Source organism: Mastigoproctus giganteus, chromosome 3 (assembly GCF_048544385.1).
Source record: "Mastigoproctus giganteus isolate SK-2022 chromosome 3, ASM4854438v1, whole genome shotgun sequence".
In the NCBI taxonomy this organism is placed as follows: Eukaryota; Metazoa; Arthropoda; class Arachnida; order Uropygi; family Thelyphonidae; genus Mastigoproctus; species Mastigoproctus giganteus.
The window spans coordinates 201894941-201916924 of NC_143577.1; the positions used below are offsets into that span (position 1 = coordinate 201894941).

Genomic DNA, 21984 nt, shown 5'->3' on the forward strand with positions numbered 1-21984 from the left:
GGGACACTTCAAAACTCCAAATTAAAAAAAAAAATAAATAAAATTAACCAGAAATCATAAAATTCAAGTAATGACTAGAATAGGTATAAACAGATATTTTGCAAGTCGTAAATAAGCGACAAGAATTGCCGTTATAAGTCGTCAATTGGGAGATTAGTGTACCTATTATCTTGCAACCCCCCCCCCCCCCCGCTGTCTTCACGCCTACTGCTCAAACTAATTTTTTTTCTTTTTTCTTTTGTTTATAAATCGCAAAAATGATGGGCAAATGCAAGAGTTGTGCTTTCAAAATAAAAAAAAAAACTTGAAATTATTCAAAAGTTTGAAAACCATGCATCCGTTAAATCTCTAAAGAACCATTATAATATTCTTGATCAAACTATATGTGACATTGTAAAAAAAACAAGAGGGAAGGATAGTGTTGGACACGCAAGTAGTGCGTGGTAAGTTTTTTTTCGTTTTTTTTCTGTGGTTAACTGCGGGTAATTGAACCAGCGGATATGGGGGGCACAACTTCTCTTATTGTTCAAATACCAAAAGTATTTGAACAATAAGAGAAAATGTGACATGACTTGTGATGATACAGTATGCAGTCTGACATGGCTGATTGTGCCTTCTACTAGTATATTACTTTTCTGGATAGAGGCATATTGAGAATTATTATTATTATTATTATTATTATTATTAGCCGTATGGTGCAAGGGAAGCCTGAGGCTTATGCTGCACCAGCAAAAAAAAAAAAAAAAATTGCAAGAGAGAGAGAGAGAGAGAGAGAGAGAGAGAGAGTCAGAAGTAGAAGGGAATCACCAAGAAAGAGAAGAATGATGATGATATCCAGCTCAGGACCCTGGGTTTGCCAAGCCCATACTCACCAGATGTTGAGACCCTGGGGTTAGCACCAAAATCTCATATATTAAACCTTTCCTTATATATTTAGTCACAATCTGTCTGTGTTGAGCACATTTTCATGTAGCATATTGATTGTAAGTGACACCTTTTTTCAGTCTCATTTAGACCCCTCTGCCCTTTACAAATATTGTAGAGGATGGTGCAGAAGCACATTTGGGCATTAATGAATGTTTATTGTAGTGTAATCTAAGAACCATTTCCTTTCTTTTTTTTTTTTTTCAGTTGATTTAATGAAGTCATAAATTTAGACTAGTGTTAAGGCTAATTTATTTATTTATTTTGTCTTTTTTAGTTATATTTTGTGGCTCTTTCCTTGAAATATGAATATAATCATTTTTCATTGATGGTAATAATGATATCATTATCTGAGTACTTTACATCAGAGTATTTATGTTACTTCTAATAATTTAAATTTATGAAACTTTTTGTTTGTTTCAGTTAATGATGGTGACTACATTCAAGCTGTTCTTGACAGAAACTTAGCAGAAAATATATCCAGGGTGTTATATCCAAATGACAATGTTAGTAATATCTATTTTTTATAACTATATTTTATTTTTAAAAATCCTGTTACATTTTACTTTAAATTCTGCCTATGTTGCCTACATTCACATGTAGGCAACATAGGCAGTTCACAATCTGCCTACATTCACATGTTTGCTGTGCACTGTGATTCATGGAAATTTGGAAAAGGTGAACCTGGTGGTTTAGTGGTCCATTCTCAACATGCAAGTTTGGCCTCTGCTTCAAAAAGACAAAAGATCCTGGGATGGATCACTCTTGGTTTTTCTTGGTCTTTCTTGGAAAAAATCATGGAACAGCTAGAACTGTAATCATGATAATGAAATTGTAGAATATGATATCTATTCACATGAAACTGCTCTGAATTGAAATAGAAAGAAATGATTTTTTTTTTTTTTTTTTTTAATCATATGAAAGTTCATACACATAGCTTGCTGAGATGATTTCATCTCCTTTGCAATACGTGCATTTTAGTTTTTTGCATTTGTTTACCAAAATACCAAAAGATATAAATAACTGAATACAATTAAAATATGATTAAAAAAAAAAAAGACTTGTTTTTTAGGGGGGGCCCCATCTCATCCGAAACCACACATCAATGGCATGTGAAAACCATCAGTAAATTCTAAACCTGCTGCTGTGACGATATGTTGTACAAACACAAAGTGCTTACTTATCCAGTGAAGGCAGAACACCAAAAGAAGCTGGGCAGAAATTTTAATAAGTTTACCCCCCCCCCCCCACACAGCACTCTAATGAAAAATTAATCAGAAAATTTATGAAAAAAATATAAAATTAATTTAAGTGGATAAAATATACCAAAAAAAATTATAAAATAACCTAGAACAGAAATGGATCTGAATACAGCCAGGCCTCGCATAACGCGAGTTCGATTAATGTGATTTTCAGTTAACGCTATTTGAAAAATTATACCACTTTTCACTTTACACAATGTAAATTTCCAATTAACTATCTTTTTTTTTTTTTTTTTTGTTAAAAAAAAGATTTGAATTGCGCGTTAAGCTTACCGCGAGTTGTACGGTCAATAAACAAATGTTTGCCTGCTGCCTGCCTCGGTGTGTTCCATCAACCATCAGAAGAAGACATGATACTTGTTTGTCTCCTGCTAATAAAGTCAGTGCACACTTGCATAAAAATTCAAATTTTTAAATGAGCCAGATGAAAATGTTACTGCGAAGGAGATAACAGTAAAAGAATTAGATGAAATCTTTCGTATCGCATAGAACCTCAAACAAAAGGTTTGAGGTTCTCTGCGGTATTTATTTCGCCAGGGCCCAGAGAAGATTGTTGTCGGCTATCGGAAATTGATTGATGAAAAGAGAAAGTCAACACTGTTCAAATATTTCCGCAACAGTCATTCTTCATTGTATATTTTATGTCAGAGGTTCCCAAACTTTCTTGGTTCACAGTGCCCTTAGTGTCTCAGTAATTTTTTCAAGGCGCACCCAGACCAAAAGAAATACCTAACAGTTCCGTTTAGTAGTGAGGTCTAAACAACTTAAAGAAATGCTGAAACTGTGAACTACCTCGAGCTAGTGGTTTGTGTGGTGTCCGACAGATGTCGAATATCGCTCTTTTTCCCTCGAAAATTTAAAATATTCCATGGCTCACAGTTTGGGAACCGCTGTTTTATGCAATAAACATTTAATTCCATAATTATTTTCATTATCTTTTACATTGTATACAGTTAAAAAGTTATTTAAAAGGTATTTTTAAAATTCTTTATGGACATTCCAGAAGGTCAAGGACCAATTATAATTTTTCCTATTGGTTATTATATTCGATTAATGCGTTTCCGTTTTGCACGATGCACTCGTGGGACGAATTAATCGCGTTAATCGAGGCCAGCCTGTATTCCAAAATAACCAATGTCAGGGAAGATGCTACTGAATATCAAGTTTCCTATAGAAGAGGTGCTAGCTAGTTAGTTATTTGGAGCATTAGCAACTAAGGCCATATTGCTGCGGGATACGCGGTGGTCATTCCCTGACCTTTCCGCATCCTCCGTATTTGGTGGTGACGGGCTCGAACCCCGGTCTAATCAAGAAGCGTGTGCTACGCACTGCTGCTCCTTCCCACCTGGCTACGGAGGCGCCTTAGAAGAGGTGCAATATGTTCTAAGTTGCTGATGCACCTAAAACTATATAACAACAAATCTTGTAGAAGACTCAAGGTTTTCCTGTGTTGGGGATGGGAGGGTGAGGATGAACTTTGGATAAGAAGGAAACAGTTGGTGCTTGCTTAAAACCTACTGACACTGGTAGTAACCCACTTTATTCCTTTTGCCTGCACATGTATGACTAAATACATATTTCATAATTACAATTAGATGGAAGGAATTTAGTTAATTTTATGGTTTAAATATAGTAAGGAACTGTTGTAAAATTTTCAGGTGCAAGAAATGTATAATTTGTTATTTTAGTTCTTTGAAGGAAAAGAATTAAGACTGAAGCAGGAATATTTCATGGTAGCAGCAACATTACAGGATGTTACCAGGCGCTTCAAATCTTCTAAGTTTGGAGTTCGAGATGCTGTGCGGACCTCATTTGATAGTTTTCCAGACAAGGTAAAGATCTTACTCACTCTTACACACGTGTTTCAAAAGTATGTACAAAAAATTCTGGAATGTATTTTAGGGTCAAAAATAAGAAAAAAAAAAAAAACATTGATATATGAACTTATCTGATTGTAATTGGTTGTGGAGTTATGGCTGAATTTTAAATAATTGCTTTTGAGTTTTAAATGGCTAGAAATAATAATAAAAAAATAAATAAGATACATGCGCCTAGTGTGAATAAATACTGCACATTCTTATTTATTTTTTATTATTTTTATATTTAGCTGTAACCATATTTTTAAATTCAAACAGCCATACCACCATAAGTTTGATTTATTTTTATATTTATTCCCCCAATAATATTGGTGGGCTAGTTAGTCACTACTAATGTAACGTAATTGTATTACTGTGGTTAGTGTCGAGAAACTTGTGGGGACATTTTATTTATTTTTATGTATGTGCATTTGTGTGTTAAAATATTTATTTATAAAGATCCCAAACATGAAAGATTGTGGAAATCTCTAGTACTCCAGTATTGAATTAGGGAATACTCTCTCAAGTCTGTACCAGTCTAGAATAAGCACTATTTATAAACATGATATACTCATGGCATTAGGTGCCTCCACATTTAAACAGTCTTAATTACTCTACTTATAATAGATAAAGGTTAGAGTAATTGGTTTCTGAAACAAACGTCTCTGTTGTGGAATTGAATAGTTTAAATTTAAGGAAAGATTAGACAATTGTTACAGGGAATGTGTAGAAAAGGCAGGTAGGTTTTTTTCCCTTTGGTATATTAATTCTATATAACTGTTATATAAAGTGGCAAATGATGCTTTTTTGCATCTTTTCCACTATTAATACTAATTTAACTTAACTGTACTACCAGGTTGAGTGTTGAGAAATCTGAAGAAATTTGCGAACATTAAATTTAAATTGCTGTAGGTTAATTTGATATTACCATATTTTTTATGAAATTACCATTTGGTTATTACCATATTTTTCATGAAATATACTGAGTAAAATTGCTCTAGAGACCTGAAGTAGAGGAAAGAAAATAAAGAATTTGAGTTTTTAATTGAGCTATTAATACACTGACTGGTTTGGAGGGAAATGGAATTGTAGGTGCTAGTTCAGATTAGCATTAGCATTTGCAAAGGCACATGATGCAAGAAAGCAAACTTACATAGCATAAAACAGAAAAAAAAAAAAAAAAAAAACACCCTTATTTCACCCATCCACTCGCTCCAAATGTTTGTCAAGTTCTGCCTTGAATCTATTTAAGCTATCAACTTCTACAACGGCAGATGAAAGTTTGTTCCACCAATCAACCACCCGCTGGCTAAAGGCAAACTTCCGCACATCTATCCTACAACCGTCTTTCCTCAATTTGAATTTATGCCCTCAGGCGATTATTCCGAGCAAGAGGAAGAATTCCATCTGCATTGAGCATGCTCAAGCCATTCAAGGCTTTATACACCTCAATCAGATCACCTCACAGGTGCCTAGTCTCCAGACACTGTAATTTGCAAAACTTAGCCTTTCTTCGTAAGAGCAACCCTTTGTTCCATTCACTAATCTTGTTGCCCTTCTCTGTACTCATTCCAACAGCTCTACATTCTTCTTAAAATGAGGCCTCCAGACCCGTATACAGTACTCAAAGTGTGGCCTGACCATTGCCTTATACAAGGGGATAATCATCTCCTTATCCCTGCTAGAAAAATTCCTGTATATCATTCACAAGACACCATGAGCTACTCTTGCAGACTGTCTGCACTGCTCAGAAAACTTCATATCTGCCTGCACAATTACCCCCAGGTCCTTTTCATTCTTTACCACTGTCAGTGTGGTACTAGAGAGTTGATACATTACTTTGGGATTATTTCTTCCCATAGGTAGTACTTTACATTTGTCAATGTTAAACTTCATTTGCCACCTCTCAGTCCATCTGCTCAACTTTTCTATATCCTGTTGCAGCAGAATACTGTCATTAACAACCCTGCCAACCTTTGTATCGTCTGCAAACTTGGACATTAAGCCTGATATACCATCAATATCATTTATAAATACAGAAAACAGCAATGGACCCATCACTGAACCCTGAGGGACTCCACTAACAACATTAGTCCACGAAGAGCAGTGTCCATTGATTACCACTCTGTCTTCTCCCACTCAATCATACCTTTATCCATAGCAGCAATTTGCCTCCAATGCCACACTGCTCCAATTTGTGCAGCAGTCTTCCATGTGCAACAGTATCAAAGGCTTTTCTAAGATCCAAATATATGATATCAAAGTTATTCTTTGCATCTAGTTCCTTTGTGACTACATCATAGTATCCAATCAAATTAGTCAGACAAGACTTCTCCTTAACAAACCCATTCTGTGTCCGAGCTATAACTGAAGCCTTGTCTAGATGATCCTGCAGTGCTTCTTTAACCAGTGCCTCCATTAATTTCCCTGAAACAGAAGTTAAACTGACAGGTCTGTAATTACCTGTGCCTTACTTTGATCCTCCTTTGTGGATTAGGGTCACATTTGCACATCTCCAGTCCATAGGTACCTCCCCTGAGTCTAGGGAAGCTCTCATAATTATGGCTAAAGGTTTGCTTACTTCCTTTGCCACCTCCTTTAATATAACTGGATAGATTCCATCCACCCCAGGTGCCTTTCTTGTGTTTATCTTCAACAATTTCTCCTCCACTTTACTCTCAGTTATTACAAGATTATCTAGCTTACTGCCAGAGTTGAATACACCTCTGGCATTCTCCTCCCTGAATAACTCCTCATATGTGAATGTTGACGCAAAATATTCATTTAGTTTGTTAGCTACCTGAGCAGGATCATCAACAGTTGAACCATCGATATCAAGTGGACCAATCTGATTCATCCCCTTCCTTCTAGAGTTTACATAAGCGAAGAACCTTTTGCTGTTTTTCTTTGCATTCTTTGCCAAAGATTTCTCGTAATCTGCCTTCGCCTGCCTAACCTCCTTTGTAACTTGGTTACAGACCAGCTTATGTCTATCATAGGCTTCTGTGTCACATGTTAATTTATATGTATCCCATGCATATTTCTTCTCTGTCACATGTCTAATTAGTTCATCTGGCATCCATTTAGGCCTAAATCTTGAACAATATTTCTTTGTTGGTGTGAAAAGCCTAGTAGCTTCCAAGATGAGTTCTTTGAATTCTTCCCATTTTTAATTTGCTGTTGGTAACATCATCAGTTGGTTCCACCGTATAGAATTTAAATATACTGTCTCAGACCACCGTAGTTACCTCTACGAAAGCAAAAACCCTTCCCTTTACTCTTGATGGTAGTTACCTCTTTGAGTAAATCCCACTTCAGCACACTGTGATCACTGCCAACTAGTGGTTCCTTTATCTGCAGATTCTTGATGCATGAAGAATCATTACTGATAATCAGATCAAGATTATTACTCCCTCTAGTTGCCTCCCGAACATGCTGCTGTAGAAAACAATCATCCAATAAATCCACAAAAGCCTTGCTAGTGTGTGAGTGACCAACCCACAAATTCCCAACTCAATATCCCGGAAATTAAAATCCCCCATTATAAGACACACTAATTTACTGGCCCACTCTATTTCTCTGCACAATTGCTCATTATACTCATCAGATTCATTAGGCCTATAACACACACCTACTCTCATTTTTCCTCTCCCAGTGCTTATGTTACACCAAAGAGACTCAAACATTGTATTGTCTACCCACATCAATTGGATGCACTTCCTTAGATTTTGTGTTTCTTAACTAACAGCATAACCACTCCTCCCTTCCTGTCCTGTCTATCCTTTCTGTACACATTGTACTCCCCAAATTCCAGTTTTGCACTGCTTATGTCTGTGTGACACCATGTCTCTGATATCCTAACAATATCTGCCTTTGGTGTCTTGACTAGCACTTCAAGCTCATCGAATTTATTAACTACACTCCTAGCATTGGTGTACATGCAAGTATACATGCACCTGTTTCTACATTTAGTTACCTTAACACAGCCCACATATTCACTTGTTCCACTATGACTCCCAGCATCCTGGAAATTCCCATTGCCTTGCTTTCCAGGCTGCTGCTCAATTGCATTTCAATAGAAGTAGTGCAAGAATCACTTTTACCTCTGCCAGTGGCTACTGTTAATCTATTAGTCTGTGTATCCCCCCAAACTAGCAGTTTTCCGACTCACCTAACTCTGCCTCGATAGCATCAGCAAATATTCTTGCACCCTTTCTATTTAAGCATATCCCATCCCTGTAGAAGTAATCTCTCCTGTTAACAAGCACAGACCAGGCTGAGAAAAATTCTATCCCTTGAGCCTTGCACAATCTCTCCAGGGCAGAATTGATTGACAAGGCTCTCATCATATACCTCCCTCCTATTGTGTCTGGACAGAATTGCAAACACTTTCAAATTCAACCCTAACTCACGGCTTTTTTTCAGCATTGTCTTGTACTTGTTAAGTAATTCTGCTGGTATCCTGCTCTTAATATCATTAGTGCCAACGTGTACAACAATATCACCCTTTGTGCCTTTAAACGATGAAATCTGCTCTACAACGTCATCAACCTTTGCCCCTTGGTCCTGTTCCATCTAATTCCTTTTGCACAATATGTTCCCCATTTCCCTGACAATAGAGTCACCTACAACAATTAGTTCCTTTGGGACCAGTGCATTATGCCTTAGGGTTGCTGCTGTTTTGCGTGATGTCCAAGTGCAAGCTCTGGCATTGACGTGGGAAGCTGAGAGCTTGATGGGCCCTTCAATTTAAATCCTTTGAGGGCATCCACCCTGTCCTTCAGGCTCTCGCTCTCATATAAGCTCATAACAATGCCGAGATGGCACCTGATTTCCTCGCACTCCTTACATCGCGCACACAAAAGACATTCCCCTTGACAATATCATGTCCCATTACTGATTGCTCCACAAACATCAAACAAGCAGTGCATTTCAATAGACTGTGATTCAGAGGACAACTGTCCCCCTCAGTTCTCCCCTGAGCCACAGCACTTCCAATAGTTTGAGGCTTTTGCTTTGATGCTCTGGTCTGAGTAATGATTTCTATTCAAGTTCAATAAAATTCCAACACAAAATATAACCCTAAACTGTATTTTGGTATTGAATATTATCTCTGAGTTACATTATATGGCTTTCTTATCCCCGTCAACTTATATGTATTAATTTATGATGTTACGTTTGTAATAACTAGGTCGCTATATTTTTTTAGTTAAAAAAGTACAATTCAATTGACAATGAAATTTAATAAGATTAATAAATTTTACTGATTAATTGATACTACTATACTCACTATTTAGTTTTCCGTTAAACCTTACGCTATCTAGTTTTTCGTTAAACCTTACGCTAGCACACATATCGTATAACAATGGTGGCAAGTTATGAACGGTTAATCTACGGACACGAGGTATTATTTACTTTCCAAATCATGCTATCTAAATTCAAAATAAACCACGGAGCTTGACTAGGTCTAGTCTATAAGCTACTTATAGAAAATAATTTAAACTAACAATTAAGTCAAAGCGGCTAAGTATAATTAAAAACTTTTCGTTCACGGGAGCTGCAAAACTTGTCCACACGTGGATTTGATACCCTTACTGATACTAAGTAATAACCTACAAAATCTCTGTCTAAATTCAATTTAAACTAAAGTATTGTTACTAGGAATATAAAGCAACTCTAAAAAATAAATTAATATGCCAATTTAAGTCAATAAAAAAGCAAAAAACTTCTCTATTTGCTGGAACCGTAAAAACTTTGCCTGTTCACATGTACCTGAAGGATTTTGATGCATCACTGTTGAAATTACAATCCCTAATGCGGTCGTATAACAGTCTCAGCAGCTATATGAACACTAACAGTTTTTGCAATGATTTCTGCAATTTTATAAGACACAGTCATTCCATCATCATTTATTTGTATGTTCTTCTTAAATAAGGACGTAACAGTGTTACGTTGCTCAAAATTCTGTTTTACATTTTTAAAATATTTGGTGTGTTTGCCAACTTTATCAGGATGTTTCCTTTTTAAGTGATCTAAAAGCCTTGATGGTTTCATAGCCTCATTTGAAAAAGAACTATTACACATAAGACACAGGCTATCTTGAGTCAAATGGGCTTTTATAAAAAACCATAAGCTAGATATTCATCTAGATACTACAACACTTTTTTTCTTTTCAGCAATTGACATGATTGATGATTGGTTGAATAACTACAAAGAATTAAATAATAAAATATAAACTATTTTTATTTAACTCTCATAGCCCAAGTCACTCACAAAGCACTGTGACATAATGCTATGTCACATTAACAACTTCCACAGTTGGAAGTTGTTAATGTAATAAACAACTTCCACAAGGAAACAACAAATCAATTCTAATCGTCGTTTAGAAAATAGAAACAATACAACGAAATGTTTCCTCATCCCATCCATGCCTCATATATTGACCGATGAAACAAAATAATAAATAAATAAATCGCATCACTGCCAAGGTCGCAGCTGTTGGAAAGGTGCAAACGCTAAGCATTGTAGAGACATTACCTCTGAAAGCACTTAGGCATTCAATGTCTATGAAAAGCAAAGGTGGTTGAATTAAATCATGCCCATTATCTTCCTTTTATCAAAATTTCTCACTCACTTCTAATACAGGAACTTCCCGACTTATATAAAGGTTTCATTCCGTGGAACGCTGTGTAAGTCAGGGAATTTCTCCCCATGCTTGTACAGCACTCGCAACTGTGCTCGTTGAATTGATTGAATCAAAAAATAAATGTTCGACGAATATTTAAATAGGATTATTTATTGTATTTATTCGATTTTTTTATCTCGTGTGCAGGAAAAATTACAAAAACGGCAATTTAAAAAAAATTTCAAAATTATAAAATTACAAAAAAAGAGAGGAGACAGGCATAACGTCAGTAAGTTTTACCTCTTGAGCATCATTGCCAGAATCGAAGCCTTCAGCTGATAAGTATGCGGCTGTGGAGATTTAGAAGGGGTCAGCCACTCAATTGTACGAAAGAACATATTAATAGATTACTGGACAGTGGCTTTTTTCTTTTCATCACAGATTTCTTTGTAGCAAGCAAGCATATCATTCACCCCTCTGTTAACTTTTAAGAATTGTTCGCTGTCAGGATCCATCTTCTCAAACATCGCCATTGCCAATGCAATTTCACGAAATGCCATTGCCATCTCTCTCTCTCTGGCGATGAACATTTTGGTTGCTCATTTGGTTCATCTTTAGCTTTGTCAGCATTTTTTTTTTTTTTCACCATTGCTGCCTGCAAGTCAGTATGTTATTTGTTAGATAATTCCTTCTCTTCTTCCTCTATTAACTCCTCCATGTCTTTGGCATTAACGTCCAACTGAAGTAGCTCTGCAACCTTTACAATCTTATCTGTAACCTCTTCATATTATCAGTCTTTTTCAAATCCTATGTGGCCTTTTATGTGCCATGGGCATATTTTCTTCCATATGCCATTTAAACAACTTTTAGTAATTTCCGCCCAGGCCTTATTAATGTTTAAGATGGCATGGTTAATATTGTAAGATTTCTAAAAGTCTCTCAACGTAAAATTTTTCTCATCATCTACTGCAGACAATGCATGAGCAAATGTCCATAAATACACTGGTGTGCAAAATTTAAGGACCAGTCAGGTTTTCACCTGTATGGATATGGGCCTCGATATGGGAAAAGCATACCAAAGGAACCTCATGAGGTACAGAAATGAAGGAAACAACACTGACACAACAACGGAAATAAAACGTCACAGAGGGACTTTATTCAAAAATGGCAACATGGCACTGGCTGCCATGATACAGATGCATCACTGCCAAAGATGGAACAAAGGGAAGAGATGGTCCTCAGTAGGAGATATGGCCACCCCTATTGTCGATGCAGGCTTTGCACCACCTGTCCATACTTAGAACAGTATCGTTGATAAGTTCTTGCGGTAACATTGTCCATTCCTTTGCCAGTGCCATCTTCAGCTGGTGAACATTTTCTGGTGGGTGTGGACGTGTCGATAGGTGTCTCCCCAGAGTGTCCCATTTGTGTTTGATGGAATTTAGATCGACAGAATGGGCAGGCCAATCTATACGATCAATGTTCTCACTTTCCAAAAGCATATCAACAGCTGCAGTGAGATGGGGGTATGGCGTTATCATCCATAAACACGAACTAGGGGCACCTCATTCGTGCCTCTAGCACCTCGGAACAGACGCACACGGGGAAGGATTACCTCAGTACAGTAGCGTGCACTGGTTACAGTACCGCCTTCCAGTATCTGGAGTTGTGTACGTCCATTCAAGATAACGCCTCCCCCAGACGAGAACACCTCGACCACCATATTGATCCCTCTCAGTGATGTTTGCGGGGTGATACAGTGTATCTAGTCAACCTCTTGCCGGATTAGCTGATGTCCAGAATCACTGCTGAGACTGAATCTGCTCTCATCAGTAAAGAGTACCTTATCCCATTGCGCTGCTGTCCAGTTCTTTTGTTCGATGCACCACTGTAAACGGTGTCTCTGATGGGCAGGTGTTAAAGGGATGCAGCGTACTGGCCATCGGGAAACAGTCCACCTTTGTGTAGTTGCCTGGCCACAGTTAACCGCAGTGTCCTGTGCGGCTGGTTTGCAATAGATCCCGCTGTCTGGTGTCGGTCCCTCTTGGCCTGTGGGAGTATATAGCGGTCATCATTGGACATTGTTTTTCATGCATGACCACCACTGGTACTTTGAAAAGCTGTACCTGTCATTCTGAAGGCCAACCACGCACGTGAGACGATGCTATGGGTGATACCAAACTCTGCAGCCACACTCCTCGCACTTCGACCTTCCTTAAACTTCCCAATTATTTGACCCCAGGTAAAGTTATCCAGATGTTATCTACTGGCCATTTCGTTGTCTGTAGCACTGTATGAAACCAATTGAACGTCTGTTACAATGCTCACCATTCGGTAATTTGCACATAAATGCTGAACTGCTGCTTTTATCTGTTTATGTGAGCCATCTCATCACGATTCAAATTTTTGCATATGCACCAGCTTTCTGCCGAACGGCCACAGTTATGCAAATCGCCACAGGCTGTTTCGCTTGATTTTGTGGTTGTAACCTTTAGAAATAGTGTTCATCCTTAAGTTTTGCACACCAGTGTAGTATGCTTTTAAATTCGAAATAACACCTTGATATATAGGTTGGATGAGTGAAGTCGTGTTTGGTGGTAGAAATATGACTCTCACATTCAAAATGAAATCATCTACATGCAGGTGCATATTCAGGGGTGGGCAGAAGGGGCATATGCTTTTCCTTAAACTTAATTTTTTTAGAACACCTCCTGCGTTCTAAAAAATTCAGTGGTCGCCATGCCTCCCCCTATGATGATACCTGGATACACCACTGTCTAGACGTGTAGGATGTCCATCAGCATATAATAGAAGCAAAATCTTGAAAGGAACTTTGTTGTGTCTATAATATTTTCAATCTCGGGACTGAAGCAGCATTTAAACCAATTCTCAAAGAGAGATGTTGCTGTCCATGCTCTCTGGTTTGATCGGAATTGCACAAGTAAAAGTGGCTTTATTGATGCCCTTAAATGCACGGGGATTTCCAGAATGGTACACAAGCAGTGGTTTTAATCTGTAATCTCCAGCTGCATTAGCCCCAAGAAAGAGCGTGGCCCTATCTTTTTATGACTTGAAACCTGGCATTGTCTTTTCCTCTTTGGCAGTGTATGTTCGATCCGGAATTTTTTTCCAATACAGAGCAGTCTCGTCAAAGTTAAAAATTTGCTGCATTGAATAGCCACCTTCATCAATAATTTTTTGCAACACATCACAAAATTTCTTTGCAGCTGCAGAATTGGCACTGGCGACTTCACCGCATACTTTAATGTTGTGGAAATCAGCATGATACTTGAACCTATTAAACCACTCGTTGCTTGCCACGAACTTGGGTTGGGGTTCGCCATACTTATCCTTAATATCTTTATAAATACTTGTTGCTTTTCCTTGAATGGTCATTAGACTCAGGGGGCACTCGCTTCTCACTCTGATTTTTCCATCCATGTCCATGATTTTCCACTGAAAAACCAGCTGTTCCGTATAGCATCTATTATTAACAGATGTTCCATATATCTTCGATATAGTACCTGAATGCTGTTTTGTGAACACTGTTGATCTTAAGTGCATTGATCCTTTGTTACGCTCTTTTATACGTGCACTGTCCTTTAAAATAGTATTCACTGTTGAAGCAGCGAGACCTAATTCCCTTGCAGTAGATGACAAACTTTGTCCTGCTTTATACTTCGTAATAATTTTCATCTTCATTTCTAAATCAATTTTGTTTTGTTTCCTGGCACTACCACCACCACTTGCACTTTTCGTTGGTCGCTTTCCCTTCATCATTGTAATACGTAAATAGGAATGAAGAGAAGTTTCTAAAAATTTGTTTTTAGTGTGATTGAATATTTCAGTGAAGGGGAACACATTTCACCATGATAGCGTAAAAACGCACATAACTGCAGTTATCAGTATTATCACAAATGCAGAAAGATCGAGTTTACTACCCATTTATAATTAGATGCACTAACAGAGAAGCCCAGTAAATCGGAAAGTGCAAATTGTTTTTATTGTTTTTTTTGGTCGTGACCTCCAGAAACGTGCTTTAGAAAATATCACAAAGGCATTCAAAATTGATTTTTAAAACGGAAGATATGATAACGATGAAAGTGTAGTGCAATTTCCATTATAAAAATTACCTTTTAGAGAGATAAATAGCTTAATAATATAGCAAAATTTTCCACTTCCAAGGACTTGGAATGAATTACAAAAAAAAAAAAGTGTGTTATTGGGTTCACATTACGATATTTTCATGATACCTCCATTAATTCCTACGGGATGCAGAATACGTTTCCACGAATTTTTTAAGTTTGCACCGGCCGGCAAAAACTTAAAAGTTGAATTTCCGTAAGTAGAGTATTACGTTGTTGTTGTTAAATTTGTTGGTGCATCAGCAACTTAGGCTATAATGCACTGATTACTGTCTAATATCTTCTTCGTTTGTTTTACATGTAATATGACTCATATATTGTGATATTTATTTATCAATTTTAGAAAGAGAAAAATGTCATCCATATTCTCACGATCTCCTAGAACACACTAATGATAACTGAGAGTATTATGTAAGCCGGGGAGTTCCTGTGTAATATACCTATATGTTAAAAATCAGTTCTCAGGGGAAAAGAAAACCCAATGAGAGAAATTAAAGAATAAGATATTGTCGGGTAGAGTTGAACTTTGGAGGGCCACAAGCCATTGTATACTGCAATAATTAAAGACAAACACCAGCCAAGGAATAAAAAATTTTTACTATAAAAATAATAAAATAATGTGATACACTATCAGAAGACTAAAATATTACGATAAATTAAACTACGATAAAACATTAAAAATATAGTTAAAAATATACCGAAGCAATAAAATTATCTAAAATAAACTGGATTAAAAGCGATAAAACCTGATGCTTTCGGAGACTGCTGTCTCCTTCTTCAACAGTATACTATTACTGCAATGACACATCCTTAAGTAGCAGACCCATGGCACTCATGCACGTGGTCCATCAGACACATGGTCGGCATTCCCCATGCGCGCATCGGAAACGGAAGTGGCTTGGGAGAGTGTCAAACAGAACCGGTCATCCCGTCTGAGGACAACCACCTCAAACAGGGGGTGTAAACGTGTCCCCCTGTCCCTGTTAATAGTATTACGACTGGATGAACCGATTCGCAAGCTCTCGAGCCACTTGCATTCCCAAAATCCATGGGCACGGTCCGTAATGAGAGCATCTTCAGGGGAGATCCGATGCTGCTTCTCCCAGAAATGCTCTGCCACAGCAGACCTCGCATAGTTAACGGTCATGTGCTCCCCCAGTCGGTCTTTTAAACGTCTGGGGGAGCTCCCGAGCCACTTCCGTTTCCAATGCGCGCGCGTGGGGAATGCCGACCATGTCTGATGGACCAAGTGCATGAGTGCCATGGGTCTGCTACTTAAGGATGTGTTATTGCAGTAATAGTATACTGTTGCAGAAGGAGACAGCAGTCTCTGAAAGCTTCAGGTTTTATTGCTTTTAATCCAGTTTATTTTAGATAATTTTATTGCTTCAGTATATTTTTAATGTTTTATCGTAGTTTATTTTATCGTAATTTATTATAATATTTTAGTCTTCCGATAGTGTATCACATTATTTTATTATTTTTATAGTAAAAATTTTTTATTCCTTGGCTGGTGTTTGTCTTTAATTATTGCAGTATGGAATTTCCCAGCCCCATAGGCCTGTTTGAAGCCATTGTAACACCCATGATTTTTTTCGACCCCCAAAAACCAATTTTCGCCCACCATTGAGAACCCCTGCTCAATACAAATTTAAAATCCACCCTAACATTGAATATTGTTCCAACTTTTTGGGGTGGTGCCCCCAAAACTTCTCTCGGGCTTCTCAACTCCATTCAAAAGAGGCAGTCAGGTTAATTAATGATCCAGCTCTTACAAAGTCTATCCACTCCTCTGTCTCATAGAAACAGAAAAAAGTGCCATTCGAGGTATCCTATTATCAATAATAGGATAATCATAATGATTATTTTATTTTACTCTATTTTATATTTTATTATTTATTGCTAATTATCTTTATTTCTAGGGTATAAAGAAGTAAACCAACACAGGCTATCTTGGTCTTTATAGGTTCTTTTTGCCTAATGGCCTGCTTTATACTTTTATGCTAAAGTTTTATCATACATCTGCTCTTTTGGGTCATAGACTCACTTTGAGCACCTATATGGTACAAATTACACTCTTACAGTAGTAATTAGATTACAGACTGATGTAATGTTTAATCTATAATTGATGGCAGTAATCCAATCTAATATACATTTTATCACTCTTCCTTTTACTGCCATTCCATTGTTTCATAATAGATCACCCCCCCCAAATGAGCCAAAACATTATGACCACCTACTTAATATGATGTTGGTCTTCCACGTGCAGCCAAAACAGCTCGTACCAGGCGAGGCATGGATGCTACAATATTTCTAAATGTGTCTTGTGGTATCTGGACCAACACTTAACCAGCAGATCCTTTAACTCCTGTAAGCTTGAGATGCTGCAGATTGGAGTTGCTGTTGCAAAACACAAACCACAGTGATTGATGGGATTGATCTCTGGAGAATTTGGAGGCCAGGGCAAAACCTGGAAATCTTCCTTGTGTTCCGCGAACCAGTCTCGAACAATTCGGGCAGTGCGGCATGGCGCATTATCCTGCTGAAAGATGGCACCGCCAGAGGGGAAGACCATTGCCATGAAAGGGTGTACCTGGTCAGCAATGATTTTTAGGTAGTGTTAGATGTCAGAGTGCCTGGCACATGGATGACTGGACCCAGGGTATCCCAGCAGAACATCGCCCAAAGCATGACACCAATGCCATCGGCTTGTCCCACACGGCATCTAGGCACCATCACTTCCCCAGGTAAACGACGCACACTTACCCAGCCATGCACATGGTGCAACACGAAATGTGATTCATCGGACCAGACGACCTTTTTCCAATCGCTCAAGGTCCAGTTTCGATGCTCGCATGCCCATTGTAAGTACTGTTGCCAGTGAACTATGGTTAGCATGGGCACTCGGAGTGGCCTGTGGCTATGTAGCCCCATTTTCAGCAGGGTTTGATGTACTGTGTGTTGTGACACATTACCTGCACCATGAGTATTCTATTTACTGGCGAGTTGCGCCACAGTTGCCCTTCTGTTGCCACGTACCATCAGGGAGAGCCTTCACTCATCTCATGCATCAATGAGCTGTTGTTGTCCAACACCTATCCGGCAGTTCATGGGTTTTCCCTCCTCAGACCACTTTTGGTAGGTACTAACCATGGCTGACCATGAGAATCCCACCAGCCGTGCTGTTTCGGATATGCTGTGACCCAGTTGCCTGGCCATTACAATTTGGCCTTTGTCAAACTTGCTTATGTCCACTGCCTTTCCCATCTGAAGAACAAGAGTAACGCTGATTAACAGAGCTCAGTATCAGGTGTTTTTTATACAGTGTTCCGACCTGCACATGTGCCGTAGTTCGCCCGCAGTTGCTTCGATTTGCATAACGACTCTCTGGTCATAATGTTTTGGCTCATTGGTGTATAGACAAATGATATTTTCAGTGTATTGGGTAGGGGTGCTGACCTGTCAAAAGTAATTTCCATAGAAAAAATTGGGAATGCCTGCAAGATAAAAGCAAATAATCTGAAATTAAATTAGATTAACATAAAAATAATAATGATAACAATGATGGTACCTAAAGCAGTGGGTCCTAGGGCTTTAACTACTTTTTCATAGGTTCGGCAGCCAAAACCGTAGGAGCCATTGCAATAAGCAGGGTCTCTGTTTCTGTTATGATGTATAAGTATGAAATATATACATCATAGCCAACCCGACAGAGACCAAAAGGAAGGAATAAAATTCAAACATAAATAAATATATAAATATAAAATAGAGTTAAAAAGATAAAATAATGCCAATTAAATCTTGTTAAAGGAAAAATGAATGAAAGTTTGAATTCAAAAAGAAGGCAAAATACAGTAGGAAATTCAAACAGAGTAACTTAAGATAATGGAATAGTCAGGTTTATGCCAACTTACTGTGTGCTTAGACTGGAATCGGTGAAATTAGCTGCATGTAGTGATTACGGAGCAATATCGGAGACCCAAAGATGAAAAACAGTAGTTCTCTGTACAGTATATTTATATGTTGACGTAACCCCGATTGAGTGGGGGGAGGAGAAGGTGGAAATCGTCAAAGTGAACCGTTCCTGTGTGATGGGGAAGTAAGCAATTAAACAGACAAGGCAAAGTGCCAGCAAAGGGAGAATGAATGACTAACAAGGTAGTGTAGAAAAGACATTAAACTTTGTTTAAGAAGAAAAAAGGAGCGATAGCACAGGAATAGCATCTCGACATTGCTTTCGGCCAACCTAATTGAGCATCCGAAATACGTTGTAGTTATTAAGGACAGTAGAAAGCGATATACCTTAGTCGGTCCCTGGACGGATGACTGGACAAATGCTTCATGTGTTTAAGTCAGTATTGGTATTGTTATTGAGGAAATGTAAAAAGAAAGAAAAATTGAAATAAAAATAATAACGTTGACAAAACAGCAAGCAGGACATAACAAAACACCAATACCCCTGTGCATAGCCAAACCATGGGCACAAGCTTTCTACACTGCGAGACATGAGAGGCTAGGGAGTATATAACTATACATTATGTACAAGCCTGAAAGTAATATGTAGTTATACATCATGAGAGAGAGAGAGAGAGAGAGAGAGAGAGAGAGAGAGAGAGAGAGAGAGAGAGAGAGAGAGAGAGAGAGAGAGAGAGACCCGGCTTATTGCAGTGGCTCCTGTGGTTTTGGCTGTCAACCCCATGAAGAAGTAGTTAAAGCCCTAGGACCCACTGTTTAGGTACCATCATTGTTATCATTATTATTTTTATGTTAGTCTAATTTAATTTCAGGTTATCTGAATTTACCTTGCAGGCATTCTCAATTTTTTTCCATGGTAATTACACTTGACAAGTCAGCACTCCTACCCAATAGACTGAAAATATAGATTTGTCTATATTTCATTATGGTTGCCGGGTATTTCTGCTATAACTAGTAGTGCCCTGGATCCATAACCCGGTTTAATAATTTAATACTTTTTCTTGTCTTGCTTGGTTAATACATTCAGTAATGTGATTATATCCTTTTATTTTTATCGCTGATATATATATATATATATATATACAGTGTATATATATATGTATATATAGTGTGTGTGTGTGTGTGTGTGTGTGTGTGTGTGTGTGTGTGTGTGTGTGTGTGTGTGTGTGACCCTATTTAAAGTAGTTATTGGCATAAATACAGTTTATACTCTATCAAATCTACTAAAAAAATTTAGTGAAAGAATTAAAATATGTAGCTTGACTTCATCTAGTTTTGACTAGTTTGAGTAGATCTAAAATTTTTCATTAGAAAGGTATTCGTGATCTTTCTTCGTAAGGACTCATTTTTACCACTTTCTGTCTTCTCACCTGTCTGCAGAAGAACACACTGTTAAGTGTGTTATTCTGCAGATAGGTAAGAAGAGATATATATATATATATATATATACAGGGTGTTTCAGTTAAACGTTTCAGAACTTCTAAGAGGGGTAGGGTACATCCTGACAACTCGAAATCATATAGCAATGTGGGGTCGGAAATGCTTTCCTGAAGCGGTATTGTACACAGAAGTCGTCGTGCAGCACAGATTCGATTTTCGGTCAATGTATGGGCCGGTATTATGGGAGATCACCTCATCGGACCTTACCTGTTACCGTGTCGTCTAACCGGACCTATCTACTTGATCTTTCTGCAGCGAGTATTGCCACAACTTTTGAGAGATGAACAGATTTCTGCATCAACGCAACAGACAATGTGGTTCCAACATGATGGAGCCCCTGCCCATTATAGCGGAGATGTTCGTAACTACCTGGATGTCACATTTGGTCAACAGTGGATCGGACGTGGTGGTCCCGTGCGTTGGCCTGCTCGGTCACCCGACCTATCATGTCTTGATTTTTATTTCTGGGGTCATATGAAATCGCTAGTTTATGACACCCCTGTTGACAATGCTGAGGAGCTGGTTGCAAGAATCGCAGTAGCTGCCGAAGAAATTCGAAATTCGCCTGGAGTATTCCAGAATGTTCGGATGTCCATGCGTCGGAGATGTGAGGCGTGCATTGTAGCCCGTGGAAGAAACTTCGAAAACTTACTTTAATCCATGTACCTTTTGCTTCTTTTCATGTATTATTAAAACGATTTCTCACTTACGGTCTCTTTTCTTCATGGTGCTTCTGTGTAAAACACCGCTTCAGGAAAGCATTTCCGAGCCCACATTGCTATATGATTTCGAGTTGTCAGGATGTACCCTACCCCTCTTAGAAGTTCTGAAACGTTTAACTGAAACACCCTGTATATATATATATATATATACACACACGTTTCTACTTGTTTTAGTTTACTTGTAGATTGTTACCGATTATTGGTGTTTTTCACATAAGTATTAGTGTTCATACAGTTTGTGTAATCAAGCTAGCCTAGTTTAGGTTATCTTCATTCCTTATATGAAACTAATACTTATATGAAAAATGCCAATAATCGGTAACAATCTACAAGTAAACTAAAACAATTAGAAACGAATATATACTGGCACGTATAATGTACAATTGGCCTAATGGCAAAAATACAATGGCATTAACACTGCACAAAAGAACACATAAATCTAAAAGAATACATACAACTAAACGTAATAACGACATAAATGCTAATAATATAGGTAGAGTAATTTGTGACAAGCTTTACAGAAGAAGAACCTCCAATTCCAACTGAATATAGTGTATTATTTTTTGTAACGATTTGCTGCAAAATAACCTCTTCATTTACTGTTCATATGATTTATTACATTTCATACTGATTCATAGATTGAATTTGAATACACTCCCTACTGAAATATGAGTTGCTCCCACAACATTGACAGTAAAAGAATTTTTCAGTGAAAAAATGAGCTATTACTAACAAAAATAAAAGTTTACTGTCAGTAAATTTTGCCACTACTGTCAGTATTTACTCTATACTAATATACACTGGTGTGCAAAATTTAAGGACCAGTCAGAATTTCACCTGCAGCTTCTCATAGGAGTGGCTTGGATATGAGAAAAGCATATCAAAGGAACCTCGTGAGGTACAGAAATGATGAAGGAAACAACGTTGACCAACAACGGAAGCAAAATGATACAGAGGGACTTTATTCAAAAATGGCAACATAGCACTGGCTGCCACAATACAGATGCATCACTGCCAAAGATGGAACAAAGGGAA

General features: G+C 37.8%; 1 protein-coding gene across 1 annotated transcript in view; it reads left to right on the top strand.

The window, feature by feature from the left end:
• Positions 1-21984, top strand: part of LOC150088576 (glycogen phosphorylase-like) — a 206463-nt gene that overhangs the window by 125503 nt on the left and 58976 nt on the right. The window contains exons 6-7 of the mRNA XM_090369579.1: positions 1348-1430; positions 3875-4018. Of these exons, the coding sequence (XP_090225705.1) occupies positions 1348-1430; positions 3875-4018 (227 nt within the window). The remainder of the gene's footprint in view (positions 1-1347; positions 1431-3874; positions 4019-21984) is intronic.